The sequence below is a fragment of the Triturus cristatus genome, chromosome 4_2 (assembly GCF_964204655.1).
Source record: "Triturus cristatus chromosome 4_2, aTriCri1.1, whole genome shotgun sequence".
Taxonomy (NCBI): domain Eukaryota; kingdom Metazoa; phylum Chordata; class Amphibia; order Caudata; family Salamandridae; genus Triturus; species Triturus cristatus.
The window spans coordinates 264,684,555-264,710,329 of record NC_140586.1 but is presented as its reverse complement, the minus strand read 5'-3'; the positions used below and the strand labels follow the sequence as shown (position 1 = coordinate 264,710,329).

General features: G+C 45.6%; 1 protein-coding gene across 2 annotated transcripts in view; it reads right to left on the bottom strand.

The window, feature by feature from the left end:
• Positions 1-25,775, bottom strand: part of ABCA4 (ATP binding cassette subfamily A member 4) — a 1,118,748-nt gene that overhangs the window by 948,886 nt on the left and 144,087 nt on the right. For both annotated transcript variants that reach the window (XM_085601480.1, XM_085601481.1), the window contains exons 3-4: positions 3,620-3,713; positions 1,598-1,739 (exon numbers count right to left, since the gene is read on the bottom strand). In XM_085601480.1, the coding sequence (XP_085457606.1) occupies positions 1,598-1,739; positions 3,620-3,713 (236 nt within the window). The remainder of the gene's footprint in view (positions 1-1,597; positions 1,740-3,619; positions 3,714-25,775) is intronic.

Here is a 25,775-nt window from a genome sequence, read left to right as displayed (position 1 = left end):
AGCATGAATGGTAAAGGGGTATGCATGGCTAAGCTTGCCACTATTCCCACTCCCTTCCCAACCCTAATCTACAAACCCTCTAACTGCCCTTTAACAATCACTACCTAGACCCCCTCCCACCCCTGCACTGTCCCTAAAACTATCCCAACCCCTTCCACTGCCCTTAGGCATAAAAACCTAACCCCTAATTTTTAAAACTACCCCGACCCCTCCCACTGAGCCGTAAAAGCTACCACACCTTCCCCTAAGCCCTAAAAACTTCCCCAACTACCCATTCCCCTCCCCCTGCCCTGAACCCCAAAACCCAGCCCCTTAACATACACTATCGGACGCACCCCCATACGCGCGCCATGCCTTAAACTACCCCAACCCCTTTCACTACCTTTAGGCCTAACGTCATAACCCCTAATTAAAAAAACTACCTGACCCCCCCGAGCCCTAATAACTACTCCGCCCTACCCTAAGCCCTCAAAATTACCCCACCCCCAGCCCTGAAACCTACCCAACCCCCAGCCATGAAAACTACCCTGACCTTCTCTCAGCACTGAAAACTACCTCCCCAGCCCTGAAAACTACCTCTGCCCTGAAAACTACCTCTCCAGCTCGCAGCACAGCCCCAAAAACTACCCCCAGCACAGCCCCACTTACCTCACTGCATTCTCTGCCTTTCTTCCTGGTGAGGTGTCCCCCACCACAGTCCCTAAAACTACCCCTGCACCCAGCACAGCCCCGAAAACTCCCCCAGCACAGCCCCAAAACTCCCTCCCACACCCAGCACAGCCCGGGAAACTACCCCATGCCCAGCCCCAAAAAACAACCACCCCCAGCACAGCCCCACTTACCTCACTGCGTCCTCTGCTTCTCTTCCTGGCGAGGTCTTCCTGCTTCCGACTCTGCGGCAGCCAGCAGGTAGACAATGCACTGCCTTAACCACACATGTGTGGTTAAGGCAAGCATGGTTAGGCTTGCGATGTCGGAACACGCGTGGCTGAGGCCGCGGTGTTCCGACTGTTTCCCGTCACAGACATGGTGGTCTGCTGACTCCATCAGGCCACCATCCCTGTGAGTGCCGGCCATTCCCAATGGGTCGCAAAATGCAACCCTTCTCATTAATATTAATGAGACAGTTCCTTTGTGGTCCATTTGGGAAGCGTAAACAGTGTCTCAGACACTGTTGTACATCAGTGTGTGCGACTGGCAATTTTTGAGTAGCTAAAAAATGCAAATTGTGAGTCACAAACACGGATGTTCGTACATTCCTAAAATCCTTGAACCTGTTAACTCGCAAACCTAACTGCATGAATCACAACTCATCTCTGAATCTGACTACACTTAAACGCTGTTAATCGACTTATACACAACTTCCCTACACACCTGGCTGCATTCCATTATGGTCTACTACCCCTGACCTGAGTAAGATAGAAAGCAGATCTAACCAGATTTACCCAGAATTTTGACTTAATACACAGTGGATGTCTGCAGCAAGCATGTAAATCAAGGGGCTATTTTCCAGCTTAATAAAAGTGCATGGAACGTCAGCAGCCATGAAAATAAGCACAAGTCTAGTTTATTAATTAACTTAGCTAGCTTTACTTACATGGAATTATTGTAGTTCGACACAACACCGGGTGTCTCTCCAGGGGTCGAGCTTCGGAAGCAGGGGTTGTTCATGTTGCAGAAAATCCCCTGTAGCCATGGCAGCATGCCCGCCGAGGGCATCGCCTTATTTGGAAAATGACCTGCAAGGCGGTGAAAAATATTTGTCATTAAATTTACTCAGAAGGTACTTAGAAGTGAAGAGGTGTATTGATTAAAAAAGGAAAGCAGACTGTAACATTGGAAGCCTTCTTGGCATTTCTCTTTCCACAGAACTGGGCTTCCAATTTTGGCTGCCATAAATGTATATATTAATAAAAATGTGTCTTTATAGGGTCGCAAAATTTGGGTCAGGCAAGAAGCGAACAAAGAGGGGTTGGGATGCTGCTATGGTCCAAACAAAAGGGGGTACTCGTTCTCTTCTGGCCCCCATTCCAGAGACGATGGGGCATGGCTGCTCCATTGGCAGCTCTCCTGGATGCTCCTTGCTCAATATCAGACTTTGTGTTACTTAGCGTCAAGGGGGTATTACATGGGCCTTCCCATGTCACTGCCCATTCTTTTTGACTCAAAACTCTACTTTTTGGTAGAGACAGGGTTTTGCCTCAAAAATTAAAGCCTTGAAAGCAGGTTTTACAAGGAGAAATGTTTTCATTTCTCCTTTTTTTCTGAATTTGCATGTGTGGCGCACTGTAAAGCACATACACAAAGTAGGAAAAGTCTTAGAAGTTGCCTAGGCATAGTATTTTCTACTGGAAGGGTACCCTTCCAGTACAAAACCTTAATAGGATCACGCACACACCCTTACACTATGACGCAAAGACGTGTGTGTGGCGTTTGGCTGCAATATTCAGGGTCGGCACTAAAGAGAGGGGAGAAAATAGCCATATCTGTAGATATGGCGCTGTCCTGCTCTCTCCTTCTCACACAGCGCAGCAATTTTGGCTGCTGCACTGCGTGAGAATTTAGTAAATCTAGCGCCGCATGCCAGGTAATTGCAGGAACGGTTGCATTGTCCCTACTTTTTGGAGAACAGTGATAATGGTACAACATACATGTGTCAGATCACGACTGCCTGAGTACAACAGGAGGGGAGGACCACAGGTAATTCTATTAAACCTTACAGCGTGTATGTTTATGTAAATTATCAAACAGATTTATAAAAATATAAAATTGTGCGCTCAACCAGAGGCGGCTCCTTCGCTAAGGCAGAGAAATGTCGCCCCACTGCTTTCAGAGCAGTTCAAAAAGGAAAAATAAAATGACAATAATGCAATGTTATTCTCATTTAATTTTTCAGTATTGACTTAGGTGTGGGGGAGGGCTGGGCTGGCCAGAGCAGGGGGAGTAGTGGTGTGCCCTCTCTAAGTGCGCATGACGGTTTGGCCGGCTGTCTTGGGCCGGCCAAGCAGTCATGTGCACTTAGCAAGTTCTCCACCCGGCTGTATTGCACAGTGTCGTGGGGCAGGTAGGCACCACCTGATGTCGCGCTATGCTATTGCGCGCTGTAATATTGCTAATGAAGAAACACAACACTCGTGGTCGATGGTATGAGCGGAAGGTCACGAGCGACCCTGGCTCCTTTATTTATGCTCTCTGGCCACGCCTGGCCAGAGAGTGATACATTGTGTGGTGGTGCTTCCGGGACAGGGATACCTGAGAATAAGCTAGACCGCTACACACAGCATGGGTGGAGAACATGCACAGGCTCCCAGTCCCTGTCTGAGTGCCGAATACCGGCACTGATACCAATCACGATTATGCTGTCACGATGATGAAAGCTGAGTTGTGATGGCTAGGGGAGTCTGGGAGCCTGTGTGTTTCCACGTAAGAAGAAGGACGGAGGAGCAGCGGCAGTACCCAAATATGTTCAAATGCTTTTTTTTTCTCATTCCTCTACCCACACCCCCACCCGCCTTGCCACCCCCGTTCAGTAGCAGCCGCCACTGAGCTCAGCTTTATTTCGCATTTGCCTGCAATGATTTAACAGTATGTCTGTAGGTCCAAAACAAACCGTACTTACATTCATGCTGGCCGTAGAGTGGGTTAGCGTTGCGCAGCCAGACCAGCACTAGGAAGAGCGACAAGGGCCAGGCAATCTCCACACACAAACGCAGCTGGAAAAGAAAGGGCAGCCGGTTAAATATACCAAAGGAGTCAATGACTAAACTACAGGTCAGGTTTTGTTAGTATTTTATGAGGAGCACCCTCCCAACTCCGAGGGCAGGGCTGAGGTCTAAAGGCAGGATTGGGGAGCAGGAAATGGGCAATTCCAGTTGGATGCATTGTAGTGGGGCAGGGGTCATTGAAGTCCATCGACCAGATAAGAAGCCGAGGACCAGGTGCCTTTGAGGTTCACAGGGAGACCAGAACATGGGGTTCTCAGAGCTGGTATGAACTTCAAGGGATTCTGTTCTAGCAGGAGGTCAGGTAGAAGGGGGTTCCAAGTCCTAGCCTGGCTTCACTATGTGATAAACGTATAATGGCATAGAATGTCCTTCCACATATGCCAGGGTTCCCCAAGCGGTGTGGGGGCCCTTCACAGAGCTTTATCTTCTGTGTGTTTTTAACAACAGCTCTTTGCATTCGGGTCACATGCAAGCTCATGCTTAGAATGTGAAACGCAGTGGCGTAGCTAGGGGGGGGCGGTGGGGGCGGTCCGCCCCAGGCGGCACTATTTTGGGGGCGGCGGCCTTTATAATTTATTTAGGGACACTCACTGACTGACACTGCAGTAGTGTCTGTGTCCCCAAATAAATTATAAAAGGCCGCCGCCAGTGCCGCGCGTCCCCGTGTGAAGAGCAGGCGCACCTTATAACTGCTGCCTGTAGTGCAACATGCGCGTCACTCTTACCCCGTTTGTAGATCCTGTCCCAGGGCCGTCAATCTGGTAGCGCGCGAAAGCGCTACCAATGACGGCACTGGGCACTTTGTTAGGCCAGCCCTCGCTCGAGTCACGCGCCCCACCACCTGGCACGCACGCACGCGCTCGCCAGCATGAGTATCACTGGAGGCGGGCGGCAAAATCAAATTGCCGTGGCCGGGGCCCACTGTAACTCACGGCCTGAACCTGCCTGCAGCCAGCCTTGCGTGCACCTCTGCATAGTGCAGACCGGAGTCCGGCGTCGATCGATGTCTTCAATTATATAGACCGCTGAATTTAAGAGACCTGTCTAAGACGCAGATGTATTCAAATATGGTGCTTGCAGCGTCGCGCCTGTTGCATGCCGCTCGCACCAGTCCCACCGGTTCCTATCACCAGCCGTTTTCCTTAAACCCCCTCAATTTAATAGTGCCAGTCCCGAGGGAGTCTAAGAGAAATCAAGTGAGTGACCTGGGGCAGCGGTCGCCAGGACATAATTTGCGTGCAACTAGACGCCCCGCCTGCCCAGGGACTCACCGGCCTGCCAGCCCGGAGGGTGACTGTTAAATGAGACGCCCGCCAAACCCGAATTATCACAGCGTGAGGTGCAGTTCAGTAGTGGCCTAAATTGAGCCTGCAGCCACTGCCTTGAGACTGGGGAAACTGTGTGTCATCAAGCAATTCTAGGAGCGCCACCGCCACACTCCTCCGGACCTTGCGACCACTGCCAAAGTAAGTGCCACCAGCCTCTCTGATTTACACAATAAATGGCAGCGAGCGGCGCAGTCAGGCAGGAAGATTATTGTGAGATGATTGTTAGAACTCTTTCTCAGTCAGTGAACAATGATATCTGGCGCCCTTTTGTCTTTGTCTCGTTCAAAATTAAGGCCAAAATAGAAAGGCTTTTTGAAGTTTTAATAATGGTCATTAGGATACTGATGATATAATTTGAATTGACCTTTGTACATTACAAGCATATAACCACGGCGACACAACACACACATCTCTTCAATCAGCCTTAACCCTCACGCCATATAAGCATCTAGATTTAGACAAAAACAAAATAGTATGGGTGAGATAGCTCGGTGGGTTAAAGCCTGTGTGTGCCTGCCTGTGTTAGTACTAAAGTGACACTGCGGGATATTTTCAGTTTCAAATATCCTGCTGGCTTGGGCCCCCCGTTGCTATTTTCAAATGTGTGTTCTATTTCTTGCAGTACAACAGGCAAAATGCTTGTGAACACTGCAAATCACTTCAGTTTCATAACTACCTATGAAAACCACTTCAGCTGTTGTCAGGGGAGATGTGCTACAAATAATATTTTGCTAGAATGGAATACCCACGAAAGTCATTGTGTGGTATAATGTTTGTCTGGTGTAAAGTGCTCTGGCACCCTACATTGGAATGAGCAGCACTAGAAAACAAATGAACAATTTGTGAGAGGGGCTGAAAGATGTTAGAGTGCTTTACAAATAAAGATATAAGGCATATAAATGATACCACACAATGGCGTTGGGCCATATATGATTGACAAAGAGCATAAAAATAGAAATTACAGCAGAAACAAATATTGATTAACAGCAAAGCCCCAGGTCATTTGCAGCAGTTTTCAGATCTTAGTTTCTTCTTGCTCAAATGGGTGCAATTTCCTATATTTATATGCTTCAGTTGTCTTCATTACTTGATTTTGCTTGCGCAGAAGTGTCATTCATAGTCATTTAAATGTCACTCATATTTACATTGAAATTATGAAAATGTCACACATAAGTAATCTGAAACCTTGGCAGCGATGAAAGGTGTTTAGGGTCTCGTCAGCAGGCACTTGACTTATATACTTCATGATGGTAAGACACTTTTTTCATAAATTGATACTGTGACTTACATACTGAGAGGTGCTAACCTCGAGCTTTGGGAGGGAAAGGTTTCTGTTTTCCTGAATAGATGTCCCATAGAGTGACTGCTTCCTAAATTAATTTAAAGCACGACCTGTATTATGTTTTATCAGCTCTTCTGCTTTTGCATTCACCGTCCTCTAGCACCGAAAATCGCAACATACATTAGTGTCGTTGAGCAACATAATTCAGAAAGTTATTCTTGTCAAATACATGCTCAGAAAGCGATTTAAAACAGTGCACGTTATATTTTATCACCTAAGGCAACTGATGCAGCCCAGCATCAGTCAATAGCCGTTAGATACCTGAACTCACTGTCTCTCCAACGCAGCTCTTTTATTCTCTCTCTGTTTGGCTGAAAGCGCTTACCTGTTAATGTGCTACGGTACATTTATATATAGCTTTCTTTGCGCTCATGACATCTCTTCAACGTTACAAATGGGGAATGTCATTTTCTGAATGGCCATTAGTCTAGACACTTTCCACATTATTACCATTAGTCTTTCTGACTTTAATAGTTGTTCCAGGCTTTTGTGTTTAACATTAATGGGACATCCTTCGTCAGCTGGGAAACTGATAAAGAAGTGCTCCTCCTGCCAAAACGTATGGTGGATTAATAAAAAAAAATGAAACTGCACACCCATTTTGTTGCCTATGTCAAACATTAACCCATCCGCTTTTGGTGTGTCAGCGTCTACCATGTTTGGATTTTCTCATAACGGGACATACCATTTTACACACAACACCGCCCTGGCTGGCTGTAACTTATGTGTGCCTCACCCTCACTCCCCTGAGCCTTGCCCGATGCAGAGTGTCTGAGGCGAGTGTCTGAAGCCACTGTCCAATCAGGTTACAGGGGCACTAGGGTAGTTCCCTTCCATTTCTGGTGCTTTGCAGCTGTTAAAGTTTCTCTTTGCTGAAATTAGAGTGATTTCTGATATTTATATGTTTCCCTCGTCTTCATTGCTTGATTTTGCTCGGAAGAAAGTGTCACTCATAGCCATTGCAATGTAACTCATAATTACACTAAAATTATGAAAATGTCACACATGGCAATCTGAAACCTTGGCAGGTATGAGTCGAGTCTGGGGCAGTGGCAGTGCTGGGCGATAGGCTGCAGCAGAACCAACCCCTACGGTAGAGACCCTGCCACCACTGTGGAGCACTGGAGCCTGAGGAAGGTAAGAGCTAAACGGTTGTCACAAAGGGAGGAAAGGATCTTTGGTGAGTGGCAGGGCAGTGGGCACAAGTCCTATGAAAAGAAGTGGGGGGGACTAACCGAGGTTTCAGATAGCTATGTGTGACGTTCATAATTTCAGTGTGGTTATGAGTGGCATTTGACACTTTCTTGCGAGCAAAAATCAAGCAATAAAGATGAGGAAACATAAATATCAGAAATTAGACCCATTTGAGCAACGAGAAACTCTCAGAAGATCTAAAACTGCTGCAAACACCTGCTGCAGCTGACTATAATTAAAAGGACATCTATGGACGTCTAGAGAGCAGGTCACATGGCTCCACTAAGAATTAACACCAAAAAGAGCAAGGACCTGCGGTTAGGCTGTAGAACCACTGGAGCGAAGCTGTGCCTCTGACAAAACAAGACAACAGTTTAGTAGAGAACACAGATCTTTACTGGACCCCACCAATGTAGACTGGGTATTGCTGGGTGCACATGAGGCATTCAGAGTTGTAGTGGCATGAGCATCACCAGAGCCTGCCCTGATGTCCTGGCATAAATATCTCTAGTGTCGCACAGCGAGTGACAAGTTACACACCAAGTGTAAATACACCAGACGACACTTCAAACAAAGATTGACATTTTGTTTTCTGCCCGTGGCACAGAAGCAGCTTGGTCTTCAGTCGGATATTCAGTCCACCCAGCATTGCTGTTTAAAGCCTGCAGCACAGCAGGTGTTGAAAGACCCCTAAATCCAACACCCCACCTTCAGATCCAGATTCACGCAGGTAAGTGCAAAAGTAGTCTGTCTCGAGTGACATTCACAACGCACGCTGATGAGAGTACCTGTCTGTGAACATGTGGTACTGCCGCTGTTTGGAGAGAGCTCAAATAATAAACCAGAAGGGAAGAATCACTAAACTCCATGCTGCTCTCTCTGTCCCACATGGAACCTGGGCCCAGACTATAACAGGGTGTGAGAGGCCCTAACATAAATCTCAATTGCCTCAGGCCTATACCATAAATTCATTAGAGTCAGCTGATTTAAGGACTCCGGCCGCCACAGTGAGCATGTGCGTGATTGCTGGGCAAGCCTCGGGAGAGCCTGTGAGACACACATAGCGGTCACAGTCAGGCAGGATGACAAATATGTTTAAAAGTATTTTTTTAAAATCACACCAGTATAATTAAGCGAGTGGCCCCGGGGTGCTGTGCGCAGCCCTCTACAACTGCGAGTTCAGATAGTTAACACTTACTTGCACTAGTTAATAGACCAATGTAAAACTAGCATTCCAAGGATACATGTGAGAAATATTTGTGCCCGAAATTTGACAGTGAGGTGAGATTCAAAATTCGAGTCTGAAACTTAAGCTCACACAATCACAGGACTGCGGATGCCATGGGCGGCAACCTGAGGGATAGCCCCGGGCGCCACAAGCTCTAGCTACGCCTCTGGTGAAACGTTCAACTAAAAGTGCCAGCATGCAAAGTGCTATTGGCTGAGAAGTCAGCATTGAAAGGTGCTACACATGACATGTCCTCCTTTAGAGCTAAGGGCGGAAACTTCTACCAAATACATCCGTGTTTTACTTCAAGGTTTGCACCACCGTAATACCGCTATCACAACATTTAACATATCTCGGTGTTACCAAAGGCTGGAAAAGCAGGCATTAAATCATTTAAATCAAACCTCTGAATAACATTTTCGAATTTTGCACTTTCTCATTGACAGTCGAGTTGCGTTTGCTCATACATATTTTTGATATTTAAATGCTGTTTCTTCCTGTACAGCGCTTCGAAGCAGGCCAGCCTTCAAGTGACCTTGCTATCTCCATGGATGTATTGTAACGTGCCAAACTGGCTGTGAGTTTTCAGGATTTTCTCACATCAAATAAAATAGTCGCGCGACAGACAGACGAACCATTTACACAAAATGGCCCCAACATTGTGTCTGAGAGGGGAACATATTTTATTTTTATGCCAGCGCTGACAAGCCGCTTATTGCTTAGTGGGCGATGGTTTGTATCCTGTGGCCTAGAACTCACGGGGGGCTGAAAAGAACAACCGCGCCGTTACCGGGTTGACTGGCTCCGAAAATCAATAAAACGCACTAATGGCGGTCAGCTTAGCGCGCACCTCATTAATGTTTGTGCGGTGACCCTCGCGACAGTTCATCGCTGAGTTACTGCCCGGGGGCTGTGTCGCCAAACGGCAGGATTAACATGACATTTTCTGGGTTTTAGTCACACCAGGCAATGGGGCAGGGGGAGGGGGTATGATGTATAGTCGGGAGGGGGGTAAAACAAGGGCTTGGGAAAAGGACCATTAGGAAACAGCGTTCCGTGCCGTGAATAGTGAAGGGACAAGGATGCTCTCTGCAACCACTGTCTGGGCGTCGAGTTTTAGCTGCAGATGCACCGCAGTTTCAACACAAACAAAGTTTTAGAAGCTAGTGAAAGAATCATATGTGATAGATGCAAATACAACCCATGATAAAATTGTCTCAAATAACAGAAAGCAAACCCAATAATCCATATTCAGCTAAGCTAGGGGAAAGTTGGGGAGAACTCAGGCAGAAAGCTTCAGACAGTCAGTGACTATGGACCACACGTATCATCATTTGTAATAGCGATTACCTAATTGCGATTTTCAGCGAATCACAATTAAGTAATTGCTATTACAAATATATGAAACTCCAAGAGTTTCATATAGCGATTCGTAAGGGGTCGCAAATTGACCTACCTCATTAATTTTAATGAGGTAGGTTGTGATTTGCGACCCCCTAGAAAACGCTAAAATCACTAGGATATTTGCCTGCTGGGGTCAGCAGACAACCATGTCCGTGATTGCTTTTAAATAAAGCAATCTTTTTTTCTTTAAATGCAGCCCGTTTTCCTTTGAGTATAGAAAAAAAATGAATAGTTCACTTTTCATTTTTTAAGAGAATGCAGTAGTCCCTGGGAAAAAAGTTTTTTCATACATTCACAAAGGGCCCTTCCTGTTTGTGAATGGGTTACCACCAACTTGAAGTTGGTGGTAAATGCGGTGGTAAATGCAAATGTTTTGCGACCGCATTCACAGCCAAAAAACATTTATACATACCGCAGCGATTCAGTATTTGGAAGGGACACCCTAAACACGCCTCTTCCAAATACGAATCGCAAACCAATTTTATGATACGTAACAGGTTACCGAATCGCAAAATAGGGTTTGATTAATGTGAAAAGCATTTTTTGGGTTCGCAAAAGGGCCGAATCGGAGAACTGGCCCATTTGCGAACCTCAAAAATGCTTGATACATGTGGCCCTTAACTCCTTCGGACAGGAGAAAATGCGGTCATCTCTAAATGAAACTGGAAAGTCATCTTCTGAGTGCAAGTCTATATTGCATTAGCTTAAAAACATAATTTCATCAGTTTGCTACACCCCTCACACAATTACCATGAAGGAAACAAATCAGGTTAAGGTACATTTCAATAGGGCAGTCTTGTTATTTCCACACGTGAAAGCAAAATTAAATTTCTACTAAGCGTCCTTCAGTATAAAATACTTTTGTTCCAAGGTTCTCTCCCGCCACGTTAGCGGATACTTCGGAAATTGGGTAAACGAAACTTTCACATGAGACACTATCAATTAACGATACATCGTGCAAAGATGCTGGTACAGCTTCGCTCCTGAAATGAAAAATAAGATACACGACAGAAATATGGAGAAAAAAAAAACGTTGGCCATTTCAATCTGAGGCTTATGTTAACTACAGTCAAGTAACACGTTAATGTCTTTATGTTTGCAAAACAACTAATAAGAAAAACAATTCTTCCTAAACCTTTGTCTGATGAATTCTCTTTAAAGTATCATTTTGCATAATAGCTGTTGCCTTTTGCAACTTACGTCTGGGCTCCACCAAATCCTGTAGTTCATCATAAATATGACTTTGCAACTTCCCTAGCTATACTTCTGCTCTCTTTCCTTCTTCTGCTTCATTAAATGTTGAGCCACCCATTACAGTTATTAGTTCAATCTCCCTTACAATTACAAATAGACATATAACAGAAATCACAATGATTAGTGCATTTGTTAATATGGTACCTAACAATCCGCTGCCAATACCACTATGCCATTTACCAACTCCAGAAAACCCCTTCCCTATTACTTCACAGGCACATGTCTCTTCCAAATCCATCAAGTCTTTAGAAACTTTAGAAATGTTATTAACAAAGTATTCATTTTACTACCCTTGTTAGGCACACATGTGCAGCACTGTTGGACGTGTAACAAGAGACAGACTCTGCCCTCTTTCCAGAGTAAGATATCTGAAGAAAACCTATTTTGTAAAACCATTACTCTTATTGCTACGAGCTCAGAATTAATAGCCGTTAAAGCTTCAGTTCCGTTAGTAGCAAGGCATCATACCCAAGTTGTAAACTTTCTGATCTTAAAATCATTCAAAATTACTCATACTTAAGGTATAATGGCGCTCAAAATGTCACCTACTACTTGAGTAGGACTTCTCTTAGTTCTCTCATGATTCACTATCCCCTTATCATCTATTTCATCTACATGGTACACTTTAAGAATACCAACGCTAAGTAGCAGCTACCTATCCGATTTGCAAGAAGTTGAAAATAAGCATTCTTGCTACACACATAATAGAATCCTTTTGTTCAAATATTTGCTCACCAATAACTTCAAATCTCTGTACACATTCATTCCAACCCACCATCTGAGGATCCCTAACATGTTCCTTTAGTCTCATAAAACAAAGCGTTCCTTCTTGTTGGTAATCCAAATTTAACTTCACAGGTGTTCTTGCAGCTTTTGACTTTTCCTCTTCCGTCTCCCAAACCCCGCTTAACTTATCTCCTTGCCCTCCTCTCAATCTCTTCCCTTCTTTCTTCTAATTCCTCAATAAAACCCTTCTCTGGTCTAGTCAACTTACATGTAATTCCTTCTTTATGAAATCGGGGAACATCAATATCTATGATAGATCTGAAATAATGTTTATCACTCTCTACCGATTTTCCACCAGAAATCGGATTCAAATGTGCGTACATAGGCACATCATCTAAAAGCATGTCGTAATTAGAGAAGTCATATTTTAAGCAGCCCCTTTAATAAAAGATATTCACAATTACACTATAGAGCAGTGAATGGGTGTGGGGCACGTGATGATATGTAACTCCCACTGCTGTGGATGAGGGCAAATAGGTGCAGATGTAATAGCCAAGTGTATGCATGACATATGGATATTCATGGTGATTGTAAAATGCATTCTCAGTGAAATTTCCCTCAGACTCAGATATGTAAAATATTCATGTTGAATATATGCTGCTTTTCTAAATAAGTTGAATCAGGTTTAGTTTCAGTGGAAGCATGCTCAACAGAATAATCCAAGGCCACAAATAGGCAAATATTTAAAATAAATAACGCAATTTCCACTAATATTATTAACACTCTACACTTGTTTGGTGAATTAGACATCATGGTTTGTCTCAAGTCATATCAAAAGAACACAAAATTCAAAACCAAATAGTAGAATTCAACTCTTGGTTTTTACTGTGCAAATTAACAACATGATAGTTCATTCGTTCAGTTAACTTAAGAAATTATACACAACCCTGAAGCAACTTCTTCTAATAAATAAAATCCTACTCTGCGACTGGAGCCTTAGGCCTAAGAGTTCACAAGACTTTAGAACACAATCATATATCTTCAGAGTCTGGATGTGTAGCACTTGAACTCAGTCAGTCAAAATCAAACATCAGTCAATCTACACTGTGGTAACACTATTTATGGAGGATTTAAAAAACCTTTGGTGGATTGTGAGTCTGATCTGTTTTTGATCAGGACCACTTTCAGCAAAGTGAGTACATTCAGGGGCTGAGTACCTTCTGCTAGGCGCCCCTGGTATTTTTGATCTCCTGATTATTGGCTGAACACTGTTGCTGTGCTCACTTGTCTCTGTCTGCTCATTGACAGTCTCTGGGATGCATACTTCTGACACAACCGCTCTTAGTCTCTCACCCTTTTTTGGACACCTTTCTCTTTGCTCTCCTCTGGCCAAAGCATTTGCACCTTCTTCGAGCTCTGGGTGGACACTTACATTTTCTGCAGCTTGGTTCACTGTGGCTACTCTTGGCTCATTCATCACAGGCTCTACATTTGTCTTGAGTTGATATTAAGACGCTTGTGCACAATCTTCTCCCTCTGAGAGGTCACTTTGCAATGGGGTTCGACTCTGCAAATCAGTGGTTGTTCTCACTACTTCTTCACTGGCTTGTCTCACTGTCTTGATGAGCGAGACATAGATCCTGTTCAGACCCCCGCACTTTATGAGAGGGTTAGTCACAAGAATGACTTGGAAGCGGCCATGCCAGTGGGGCTCCAGGAACAATTTTCTGGCATGTTTCTTCACTAGAACCCAGTCCTCTGGACTGAGATCATGGCACTGTTCTTGCTTTAGAATTGGAATCACCAACTCAACCTTGTGAGTGACAGAATGCACCCCATCAGCCATTTCTTTACAGTAGTCAAGAATCACATCATCCGTAATATTCACAAGCGCACAGCAGGAAGTCTCATGGCTCTCCCCATCAGAAACTCGTGGGGGGAGAACCTGTCCTCCAATACAGGTGCTTCAGAGGCTCATCAGAACCAGAAGAAGGGCACCAGGCCACTTAAAGGTAGTGAAGGCACATACTTTGGCAAGTCGAGATTTCAGCGTTCCATTGATTTGCTCCATAATCAATCCCAGACTCCTCTGGCCTGTAACTACAATGCAACCTCTGTTCTATCTGAAGGACTACACACAGCATTTTCATAACCTCATTTTTAAATTGAGTCCCACAATGTGACTCCAGAGAAACTGGTAGGCCGAACCTAGGGATCAATTCCCTCAACAACAGTTTGGCCTCTCTAAGTCGTGCACGTTTCCACCCAATGAGAAAACATATAGTGAAGTCCAATGAACACGGCCATCTCCACAAATTCAAGCTGAATGTGATTAAAGGGACCACTTGATATTCCTATGGGACTCATAACCAGAACTGTCCTCTTGCCCGCATTTAACTGCTGGCAAGTAACACATCTGTGGTATAGGTTCTCTGCATGACAAGGAGGTGGAGGTTAAACCAATAGGTTTTGAAGGGACGAACCATAACCTCTCTCCGTATGTGAATGGGACCATGGAAATGCCTGGCCATGGGAGACAATACAGTATCCCATCTGTCGAAAACCAGATCTCATTTTGATTCTTTGTACACCCTATTCTAAGCCACTTATTCTGTTTGCATTCTGGGGCTTCTTCTTTTAGGCTCTTAATTGCCTTCCAAGTATTAGCAACATATTTGAAACTGCATCATTCTCCGAATTGCGCAAATGGCCTCTATTGAATGTGCAGGACTCACAAGCACCCATCCACTCTTGTGTGCTGCACATTTCACAACAGCTATCTCAGCAGGCAATTGTAGTGCATCAAGTAAATCCATCACATAACCCCCATTCCTAATGGGGAGCCAGAAGAAGACATGAAACCTCTTTGAGACCACAACTGTACAAAATCATAGACCAGCCAAACCCATACTGACTGTTAGTATAAATGGTAACTCTCAAATGTTTAAAGACACAGACCCAGATTTACTGACTTCTACCACACCACAGCACAGCAGCTAAAAATGCTGTGCTGCGTTGTGTGAGAAGGAAAGAGCAGATGTGCGCCATATTTACAGAAATATGGCACCCTTCTCCCTAGCTCCGGTGCTCAATCAGGCAGCCGTGCGCCACACACACACCTTTGCACTATAGTGCAAGGGTGTCTGCATGAGTCTAACATAGGTTTTGTACCGGAAGGAAACCGTTCGAGTACAAAATACCATGCTTAGACTAACTTTAAATCTTTCCCACTTTGTACGTATGCTGTACAGTGCAGCACACATGCAAAGTCAGAAAAGAAAGGATAAATAAAAGCATTCCTCCGTGATAGCCCCTATTTGAAATGGGTGCTATTTTTTGGTGCAAAACCATGTCTACTATTTTTAGTAAATAGGGTTTTGCATCAAAAACCTTGGGTGATTGCATGGGAATATGCACCACCCACGGCGCTAAGGAAAGCAAAGCAGCACTACGCACTGCTTTGTGTTACTTTCAAGTGATTTTCCAGTGTAAAACACGTTTCGCGCTGGAATAAAATAGGGGAGAAAATTGCATCGATTTGCATCACTTTTGTGATGCAAACAAGGTGCAAAATTGTAGTAAATATACCCCCCACAGTATGCTCTAGTAAGAGCGGTCAGTTCAGTCACCTGTGCGGATGTAACATTGCACAAATAGAAGAATTCCACAACACCCTCTAAGGTGCACACAGCGTATGCTGCTCTCAGAATTCCGTGTCCATCTCTTAAACAAGAGTGGTCCACAAACAATGAAAAATTGAGCTCCTCTGGAGGGGCATCTCAAATGTCAGCTTTTGGCTAGGGGCACAATTCTGTCGCATTACTTTAGTCATGATCAACCTCATCATTATTGTCATCAGATATGGGTAATGGTAAATATGTCGCAGGAATTAAGGTAGGACAGCTCCTCAGTGTAATATTTTCAACTGCTAGAATGGCTTGCTCATATCTTGTGAGTCTGCTGTTCATCATATGCAGTGTACGAGTGCAAGTTCACATAATCTCGACTGAGAGAGGGGCCATCACAGTAAGCAGATATCCCATCTCTATTCCTTCAAGCTGCTTAATGCTGACTCCAACCGCAGATACCGCCTTAAGGCATTCAGGCAACGCTGCGGTTACTGGATCATGTGTGGCAGAAAAATAGGCAACGGGTCTTTTAGCTTTGCCATGGGTCTGGGCCAACACAGACAATGTGCACCCTTCATCTTATAACACTAAACAACAAACTCTTTTTTGGCATCAGGCACTCCTAGAGCCTGGGCACGACAGAGACTTTCTCTAAGCTCGAGGAAGGCACTCATGCATTCATTGCCCCAGGGTAGCGGATCACACACATCTTTGTGTGTAATTCTCTGTGGAGCTTTGCCACTAGGGAAACATTGGGAATCCACTGGTGACAGCAGCCCACCATTCCTAGAACCATTCTGACTTCTCTTTGTGCGATGGGGGGTGGGGGAGTTAATACTCAAAATTGGACAGATTCTCTCTTGGGACACTTTCCTAACTTCCTACTCAGTGTGATGCCACAAATACGAAACGTCCCTCTGAAAGTATTGCAATTTTGTAGGGGACACCTTGTGATCATTCTCTGCCAAATGATTCAGCAATGCAGTGGTGTTTTGTCTGCATGCATCTTGGGTTGTTGATGCCACAAGCAGGTCATCAATGTACTGAACTAGAACAAAGTTCTTGGCAAGAGGATGTAGCCTTACGGCTAGAGTAGTCGACCTCGAAGCTGGGGAACCAGGTTTGAGTCTTGGCAACGACGCTAAAACATCCTGTGATTCTGGGCAAATCACTTAATCTCCCTGTGCCTAACAAAAATGGATGTGTCCTTCTGTAACTAAACCGGTGCTCATGTAAAGCGCTCTGATACCCGATTACTCAGGCCTTAGTTTGTGCTATATAAAATTCTAAAAAAAAAAAGAAAAAAGTACATGGTAACTGAAAGGTCTCCACATATTTCTTCATGATCTAAACACACCTATGGGAAGATATATGTGACATGCCATGGCGATGATTAGTTGGGGTGGGTTTAGCCGAGAGAATTGGGTGTCAGTCTTCAGTATAACAAAAGTCCACAGGTTCAGGTAGTGGAAATCCTATCTGGCTATAACAAGTGTACTGAGGAGTTTGAAAGTTTGCTTCAAGACAGACTAGGTAAGTTGATGGGTTACAAGCACAAAATCCAGTTGACAGAAAGGGCGACCACGTGGTGCCAAAGGTCTATCACATTTTCTTAGGCATGCAAACCACTGTGATTAATTAATTTTAGAGACTCTGCAAAAGTGGAGTGAGCAAACTGGTGGAAGCCACAGAATGGCTAGCTCCCAATGTAGTAGCACGCAAGGGGAATGGTGACATTTACCTGTGTGTGGATCTGCGAGCACTGAATAGGGAAGTGGTAGTAGATAAATTCTAGAGCTGGGTGGTGAACACTGCTCCGTTCGTGGTATTTGCAGAGTTTTCTGCACTCCACACTTCGAGGAGCTCGTGGAGGGCAAAAAACTCCGCTTAGCGCAGCTGAGTTTTTTCCCCACCAGAGCACGGCGACGGTAAGTTGGTGAGCGCAAGCTGCCGCTTGGGTAGAATTTCTACCTAAGCGGCAGGAAGATCAGCGTGAACGGCAATTCGTGTCACACTCCGCCACTTACAGTACTCCGCAGAGTTTTTATGTTACTTCCCAGAGTTCCACGTAGCGGAACTCCACGTACTACGCCCAGGTCTAAATTCCCTTTGCCCAACATTGAATAGATGGTTGCGACATTTTTCAGGTGCAAAGGTATTTACTACCCTAGATTTAGTGTCAGCCTACCATCTGATCGTACTTGAGGAGACATCTCAAGAGCTGACAGCCTTTGTAACGCCTAATGGGGTATTTCGCTTCAAAAGGATGCTGATTTCACCCGCTGCCGTTTTTCAAAGGGTTATGATGAGGGATTTGAAGGGGGTGCCTGGTGTGAGGTTACCAGGGTAACATTCTGATTTTTGATTCAACAATCAGTGAATATGATTAAAGAGTAAGAGAGGTATTAGGAAGGTTATAAGAAGCAGGTCTAACACTCAAGGCTGCAAAGTGTAAGTTTGTGGTGAGTGAGGTCAGTTACTTGGGTTACAGGATATCAGGTGCTGAAATCCACCCTTGTACAGAGTTGGTTGAGACAATTAAATACATCAAAGAGCCAAAATCCAAAGAAGAACTGTATTAATTTCTTGGAATGGTGGAGTACTAAAGCAAGTTTATGAGACTTTGCTAGTAAGACATTTAACATGAAAACATTATTGAAGAAAACTGAAGAATTTATTTGGGGAGTTGAGTGTGCAGAGAAGTTTGAGGGGATAAAAGAGGAGTTATGTCATGCTCCCTCTTTGCAGACATGTGATCCCTAATGTGACACCAAGGTGGTGTGTGATGCCAGTGCCATAGGTCTAAGAACTCTTCTTATTCAGTTTCAGTAGGGTAAGAAAAAGTTGATAGCCTGTGTCTCACATACTTTTAAAGAAGTGGAGCGTGATTACTCGGTTAGTCATGGAGAGGTAATCTCTGGCTGTCTACTGGGCTCTCAATAGGTTCAAACAATTTACTGTCCAAACAGACCGCATGCCTTTGGTGGAGGTTTTTACAAAGAAAGGACTGGATTGCATCTCCTCATGCATTAGACGGTAAAATGTAGGCTTATAAGAGTATTGTTTTGCCATAGAGTATGTTCCAGGAGCTAGCAACTTATCTGCTGACTACTTCTCAAGATTGGTGGGTTGGAGTAATTCGGTGGTGGAAGAAATGGAAGACATTGGAGATGAAGACACAGTTAGTCTTTAAGAGATTTCTCAGGGATGCATTACTGTGAGTGAGTGGTTAGAACAGTCAGAGAAGGATGAAGAATTGAAACATGTGCTGCATGTTGTTTACTCAGAGAAACCTGATGTAACAAGATTGAAGGGTTCCAAAGACAGTTGGGGGGAATCATTATGTTATGTTATGTTATGTTACGACTATTTATTGTGCGCACAGATACTCCAGCCAAGGAGCGTCCCGGCGCAGAGACAAGGTAGCACGTAACACAACCACAGGCTAAAAACAGATGCTAAGAGCCAGCTAAAACAAAAAGGTTTTTATGGCCCTCCGAAAAGTCAGAAGGTCCTCCAGCAAGCGGATTTCAACAGGCAAGGAGTTCCATGCTGACGCAGCCATTACCCTAAACGAGCGTCCTCCCATGCGGCTAAGCCTGAATCTGGGAACCACCGCAAGGGCCAGACCCTGAGAGCGAAGGCTACGGGCAGGGACATAGAAAGACAGACAACTCGACAGGATTTCCGGGCCTGTACCTCGCAAGATTTTAAAAGCAAGGCACAATACCTTGAAGAGGATGCGCTTCCTAACCGGAAGCCAGTGTAGGGAGCGAAGGACACCTGTAACTGAGCAAAATCTAGGCAAGCCAACGATCGCCCTCGCCGCAGCATTCTGAACCCGTTGTAAGCGGGTTAGTTCAGCCTGGTTAGCCCCAGCCAGGAGAGAGCTGGCATAATCCAGGCGGGAGATGATAGTAGCCTGGATCACCAGCTGCCTGGTCGGGGCGTCAAAGAACTTGAGAACAGGTCTCAAGCCCCTCAGGAGACCGAAACAACAGGCCGCGGTTCTTTTAGTATGGCCTACAAAGGAGAGGCCCGCATCCAGCCATACCCCCAGATTTTTCACTTCCGATACCGGGATCGGAGTAGGTCCCAACTCTGAGGGCCACCAGTGGTCACCCCACAGCTCCACTCCCTTCCCGACGACCATCACCTCTGTTTTAGTGGCGTTTAGCTGAAGGCAGTTGCCTGTCAGCCAACTAGCCACCGCCTTCAGTCCGGACTGAAACCTGGGGGCCTCAATCTCCGCATCCCCGCTGAGAGTAACCGCCAGCTGAGTGTCGTCAGCATATGAGACCAAAGTAAGGCCCCACTGCCTAGCGACATCCGCCAGCGGTCTCACGTAAAGATTAAACAACGTGGGACTCAGCGAGGACCCTTGCGGAACCCCCATGGCCAGTGGTTGGTAGTTGGACTTGAAGGGAGGGATGGCAACACAGAAGGAGCGGTCATCTAAAAAGGAGCGGAACCATTGCAACACCTGACCGCCAATGCCAGTCTCCTCGAGCCGACGCAGGAGGATGCTGTGGTCTACCGTATCAAAGGCGGCACTAAGATCTAACAAAATAAGCGCCGCCGTTTGACCAGCATCCAACCTTGCCCGGAGGTGTTCCACCATCACAAGTAGCGCAGTTTCCGTACTGTGCCCAGCACGGAATCCGTTTTGTGTGGGGTCGAGGGCATTGGTCCGAGTCAGATGTTCAGACAGGGCCAGGTTAACGTGGGCCTCCGTGATTTTGGCTGGCCAGGGTAACAACGAGATGGGGCGATAGCTCTCAGGCTTGGAAGGGTCCAGGGTGGGCTTTTTAATGATCGGGGACACCACAGCTTGTTTCCACTTAGATGGAACGGTTCCCGTTTCCAAGGAGAGGTTGACAAGGGAGCATACGGCTGTACGCCCCATAAAAGCCTGATCTCGGAAGAGAGCAGGCCTTACTGGATCGGATGGGGACCCAGATTTGACTTGCAGCGCAAGTTTGTCAAAACCATCCAAGGTAAGGGGGGGGGAAAACAAGCAGTGTAGCCTGATGATGGACCCCATTTATACTTTCCTCAGTGAACCCTATGCTAGGGAATGTCCTATATATAGCTTGGACCTTCCCCAAGAAGTAAGATGCAAGGGATTCACAATGGGAAAGAGAGCTCACGGTCGTAGAGGTAGTCCGCTTCGCTGTGAGATCTTTTACGGCCTTAAAGATAGCTTTTGACGGATTCGGACTGTTCCGGAATTCGATGGCATAAAAAGCCGCACGGGCTCGGCAGATAGCTCGATGGTAAAGCTTAACGGACTTGGCGTATGCAGCTTTTAGATCAGCCCCATAGGTTTTCCTCCAAGCCCTCTCTGCTCGTCTACAGGCACCCTTTAGGGCCCGAAGAGTGCCATCGTACCAGGGACTCAACTCTCTGGAATTGATTTTAGTTGAAACGATGGGTATCAGAGAGTCCAAGGCCCTAGTTATCCATGAACAGAAGAGGTCATACCCCCTTTCCACATCCGTCAAAGGACCCAGCGGCTCCTCTAATAGAAGACGATGAAAGTCCTCTAGCCGAAGCTTTTTCCAAGCCCTCTTCTGGACCCTTCTAGCCGTAGAGATGGAAGGAGTGGCCGAGACCGGGCAGAGGATGGACACCAAAAAGTGGTCTGTCCATTCCACCGGAGAGACAGAGGTAGTTTGAATCCCCAACAGATTGGTAAACAGGGGATCCAAAATATGCCCCCCCAGATGGGTAGGCTGGGAAACCATCTGGGGAAGTTGAAAGGCCTCCAGGTCAGAAGAGATGGAACGCACTGTCAGGCCGGAGAGGGTGTCGAAATGTAGGTTTAGGTCACCCATGATAGAGAAGTTGGCACAGTCGGCGACCAAAGGGCCAACAGTGTCAGGGAAAGCATTTCTAAACGCCACATCACTGCCGGGTGGGCGATAGACGACCATCCCGGACAGGGTAAACTCAGGGCTGACAGAGACCTTGAACATGGCGCTTTCACACCCGGAGATGTTTAGGGCACCCCAGACGCAAGGGTAGATAGATTTTACCACTAACGCGATACCTCCACCCCTAGACAGCCTATTCAGAGTATACATAGAATAGCCGGGTGGGCAGGCTAGATTAGTAATAGCGGTATCAGCGTCCTGTAGCCATGTTACATGAATTAGCAGTTGACAAAGGTTTTCTGCTGAGAGTAACTAAATTGGTGCCACCAAAAGGTTTGAGACAAAGTGTGGCAACTCACTTATGAAGGACACATGGAGATAGTAAAAATTAAAGGGATACTTTGCCTAGACTTCTGGTGGCCGACGTTGGACCATGTTTTGGAGTGTATGGTCAGGGATTGTGTAGAATGTGTGGCGTGTGACAAGGGACAAGGAACTAGCAACATTCCTATGGTGTGCCGGAAATTGCCAAAGTACCCATGGGAAGAAGTCACTATGGACATCCTTGTACCTGTAAAGGGGGAACATGCTACTCATTATGTGTTGGTTCTCGTGGATCTGAACTCTAGAAGGGCTGAGCTGTTGGCTGAACATGATATCTCATCGTCTGCAGTCACAAGATTTTTATAGAACATCTTCAAGTGCTCGGTGCTCGGTGCTGCTCACAGATAATGGGGTACAGTTTTGTTTCTGTGTGATGGAGGAATATTTGGAAGAATGTGGCATAGAACACAAGAAGTCAGCTTTATATCACCCACAAACTAATGGTGCTATTGAGAGAGTTGTGAAAACATTGAAGGAGGATTGGAATGCAGAGTTGTCAAGGAGAATAACTGGTTACCGTGTGTCCCCTCACACCACCACGGGCAGATCACCATTTGAATTATTTAAAGGGAGGACTACCTCTACTAAAGTGTGTCCAGGTTGAATTTTTGGGGGTAAAGGTTGTGTGAACAATGGCCTGGGTGACTGGAGAGAAAAAATAAATGTTATCACAAAGGAAGAGAAAGGAGAGTTTTGAAAAATTTAAGAAACTTGGAAGTAAAGGTAGAGGACTATGTTAAAATAAGAGCGCCTAAAGGTTGTGCAGGCTGGTCAGATTCACGAGGAAGTTGGAGGTTGTGAAGAGTTCTAAAGATGCTGTCAAAACGCATGACGGTCATATCTGCAATAAAAAAGAGTAGTTGTTTTCTTTCCATCAGGCACCTGCTTTGCCTACTTCTCTTCAGCATAGTGCTGGACGAGAAGAGGACAGTATGGGCAAACAATACAAATGTGAGACACGCTCTGATTTAACCCTCAGCAGTAGGTAGAGTAACAGGGAAATGAAAACAAGCATTTACAATGCAATAGGTATCGCATTATTTAAGTTTGAGCTGTTGGCTTTGAAAATGATAATTTTATTTGTTTTTTTTATGGATGTGCAATTATAATTAAAGCTATTCGTGTATAATGTCCAGATGTTCTAAATCTTAGATATGAGATAATATTTGTAGAAAAAGTAGTTTGTAGTAAATGTGAATAATGTATTAGGTATGCAAATTTTTGTAAGATTATTAGGTGTGCATCTCTATTTGTCCCTTTCTGTCTCTGCATTTCTGTCAGTGCCTTTTTTTAAGTGCCTCTTTCTATGTGTATGTCTTACTTTGTGCAACTCACTAACTCTGTATACCACTGTATCTGTGTATGCTCTGTCTTTGCATTTCTAGCTCTGTGTATTTAATTTGTATGTACAGTCCTGTCTTTCTGTGTACATCTCTGTTTTAGTATATGCTTTAGTCTTTTGCTGTGGATGTATCTGTTTTAGTGTCTGTTTGTTCTCTCATAGTGTCTTCATCCTTGTCTTAGCATATGCGTTTCTCTCTCTCTCTCTGTCTATCTGTGTTGCCTCTGTCTCTGTATATGCTCCTCTGTGGGTGTCATCCTCCTCTGTGTGCATCTACCTATGTGTACACTGTATTTGCGTGTATGTGTCTGACTGTATATGTGTGTTTTGTTGTTTATAGGTTTTTGTCTTTATCTCTGCCTCTGTCTCTGTTTGTCTATCTGTCTCAGTTTCAGTCTTTGTGTATGTGCCTCTGTTTGTGTGCATCTCTTTGCTTGTCAGTGTCCATTTGTGTATGTGTGTAGGATAGGATTGTCTTCATGTACCTAGGTGTGGCTCTGTGTATTTCTGTCTATGTGTCTGTCATTTTGTGTCTCGGTCTATGTGTGTCCCTGTATATTGTCTATGTGTCTATATTCTGTGTCTAGGTATATGTGTGTCCCTGTATATGTCTGTGTCTCTCTGTCTATGTATGTAGCTTTGTCTCTCTGTGCTTTTGTATTGCTCTATGTGTATTTAAGTCTGTCTCAATCTGTATCTCTCTATGTATATGTCTCTGTGTGTGTGCCTTTCTGTGTTTATGTGTCTGTGTTTGTATGCTGAGTTACATGCACAATAGAAGAGTACTAAAAAACAAATGTGTGTGTGTCATGTTCCTCTCTTTGCGCCTACCTATGTGTACACTGGATTTGAATGTATGTATATGTTATTTTTGTTGTTTATGGGTTTCTGTCTGTATCTCTACCTCTGTTTGTCTTTCGCTATCTGTCTTAGTCTCAGTCTTTCTGTATGTGCCTCTTTGCTTGTCAGTTTCCTTTGGTGTATGTGTGTAGGTCTGTCTTCGTGTACCTAGGTGTGGCTCTGTGTATTTCTGTCTATGTGTCTGTCATTCTGTGTCTCGGTCTATGTCTGGCCCTGTATATGTCTGTGTCTCGGTGCCAGGCAGGGCCGTCTGGTAATGATGGCGTGCTAGCTCTCCAGCCCGCACAGGGGCATCGTAACCTGCAGTGCGACGGACGAGCTGTTTTCTTTCGCTCTCCTGATAGTATCTACCAGCTGAAAGGGACCCGTGTGTTTGGGTTCCTGTGGTAACATAAACAGATAAGTGACAGAAGAGTTTAACCTGCGGGCGGAGGCGCGAGCCATCACGAGCTGTCACTCGGCACCTGTCACGACGACAGTGCACACAACACACACAGGCACAGCACGCAACTTCACACACACTGCTTCAGACAGGTGTCCAACTCACCTTTCATCCTGTCAACAGTGCGTTAAAACGCAGTGTACTGAGCGTCTCGTTTCACAAATAAATGTACAATATTATACCTGTGCCTCATAACGTGTTATTTTGGAGGTAGTAGATGAAACATTTGATGTAGCCAGAGCTGAACTTACAGCCACCCTGTAGATGACACGTGATAAAGAGAAGGGGGGTACAGCACTTACCACTACGAAGACATGACCCTGGGAACTGTCCAGAGCAGGATGAGAAGCAAAGCTCCGCAGGCACCCCTCGGAGAGCGGTCCATCGCACTGCACAGGGCTCAGAAGGATGAAGGTCAAGAGCGGACGACTCTCCGGGCTAGACCGGGCTCAGACGGAGTTGTGACAGGTGTAAGGGGTGCCCACAGGGAGACGCTGAGCTCGGTCGGAGCGCACGCACACTGAGGGACGCCCTTCTCCTTGGGTACCAGAGGAAGATGCTGAGCCGGCCAGGAAAGCAACACGCACTCTCAGGTCGGCCTCCCTTCTTCTCGGGTCCCAGAGGTAGAAGCTTCAGCCTAGCCGGACGCACACTCAGTTTGGACTCACTTCTGCTCGGCCGGAGCGCACGGACACTCTGAGCTGAGCTCGCCGGAGTGGACGACACGGTCTGCCTCTGGTATCGAGGAAGATGCCGTGCTGGGCTGGGGTGCAGGATGCCGGTTCCAGGGCACACTTGGGGACGGTACTCGCACCCGGTCTTGGTTCGCCTGCCCTCGGCCACCGAGGAAGATGCTGAACCTGGTTGAGGAGCTCTTCTAGGGTACCAGAGCGAAATGCTGAGGCCAGTGGGGGTGTGCACGGACACTGACTCGGATCGTCTCTGCTCGGGTAACCACAGTGAGATACTGAGGCCGGTTTTCCCAATTAAGCAACAAAGTGAATTAGAGCCACAAACCCACAAGATAAAGCGATCGCAAA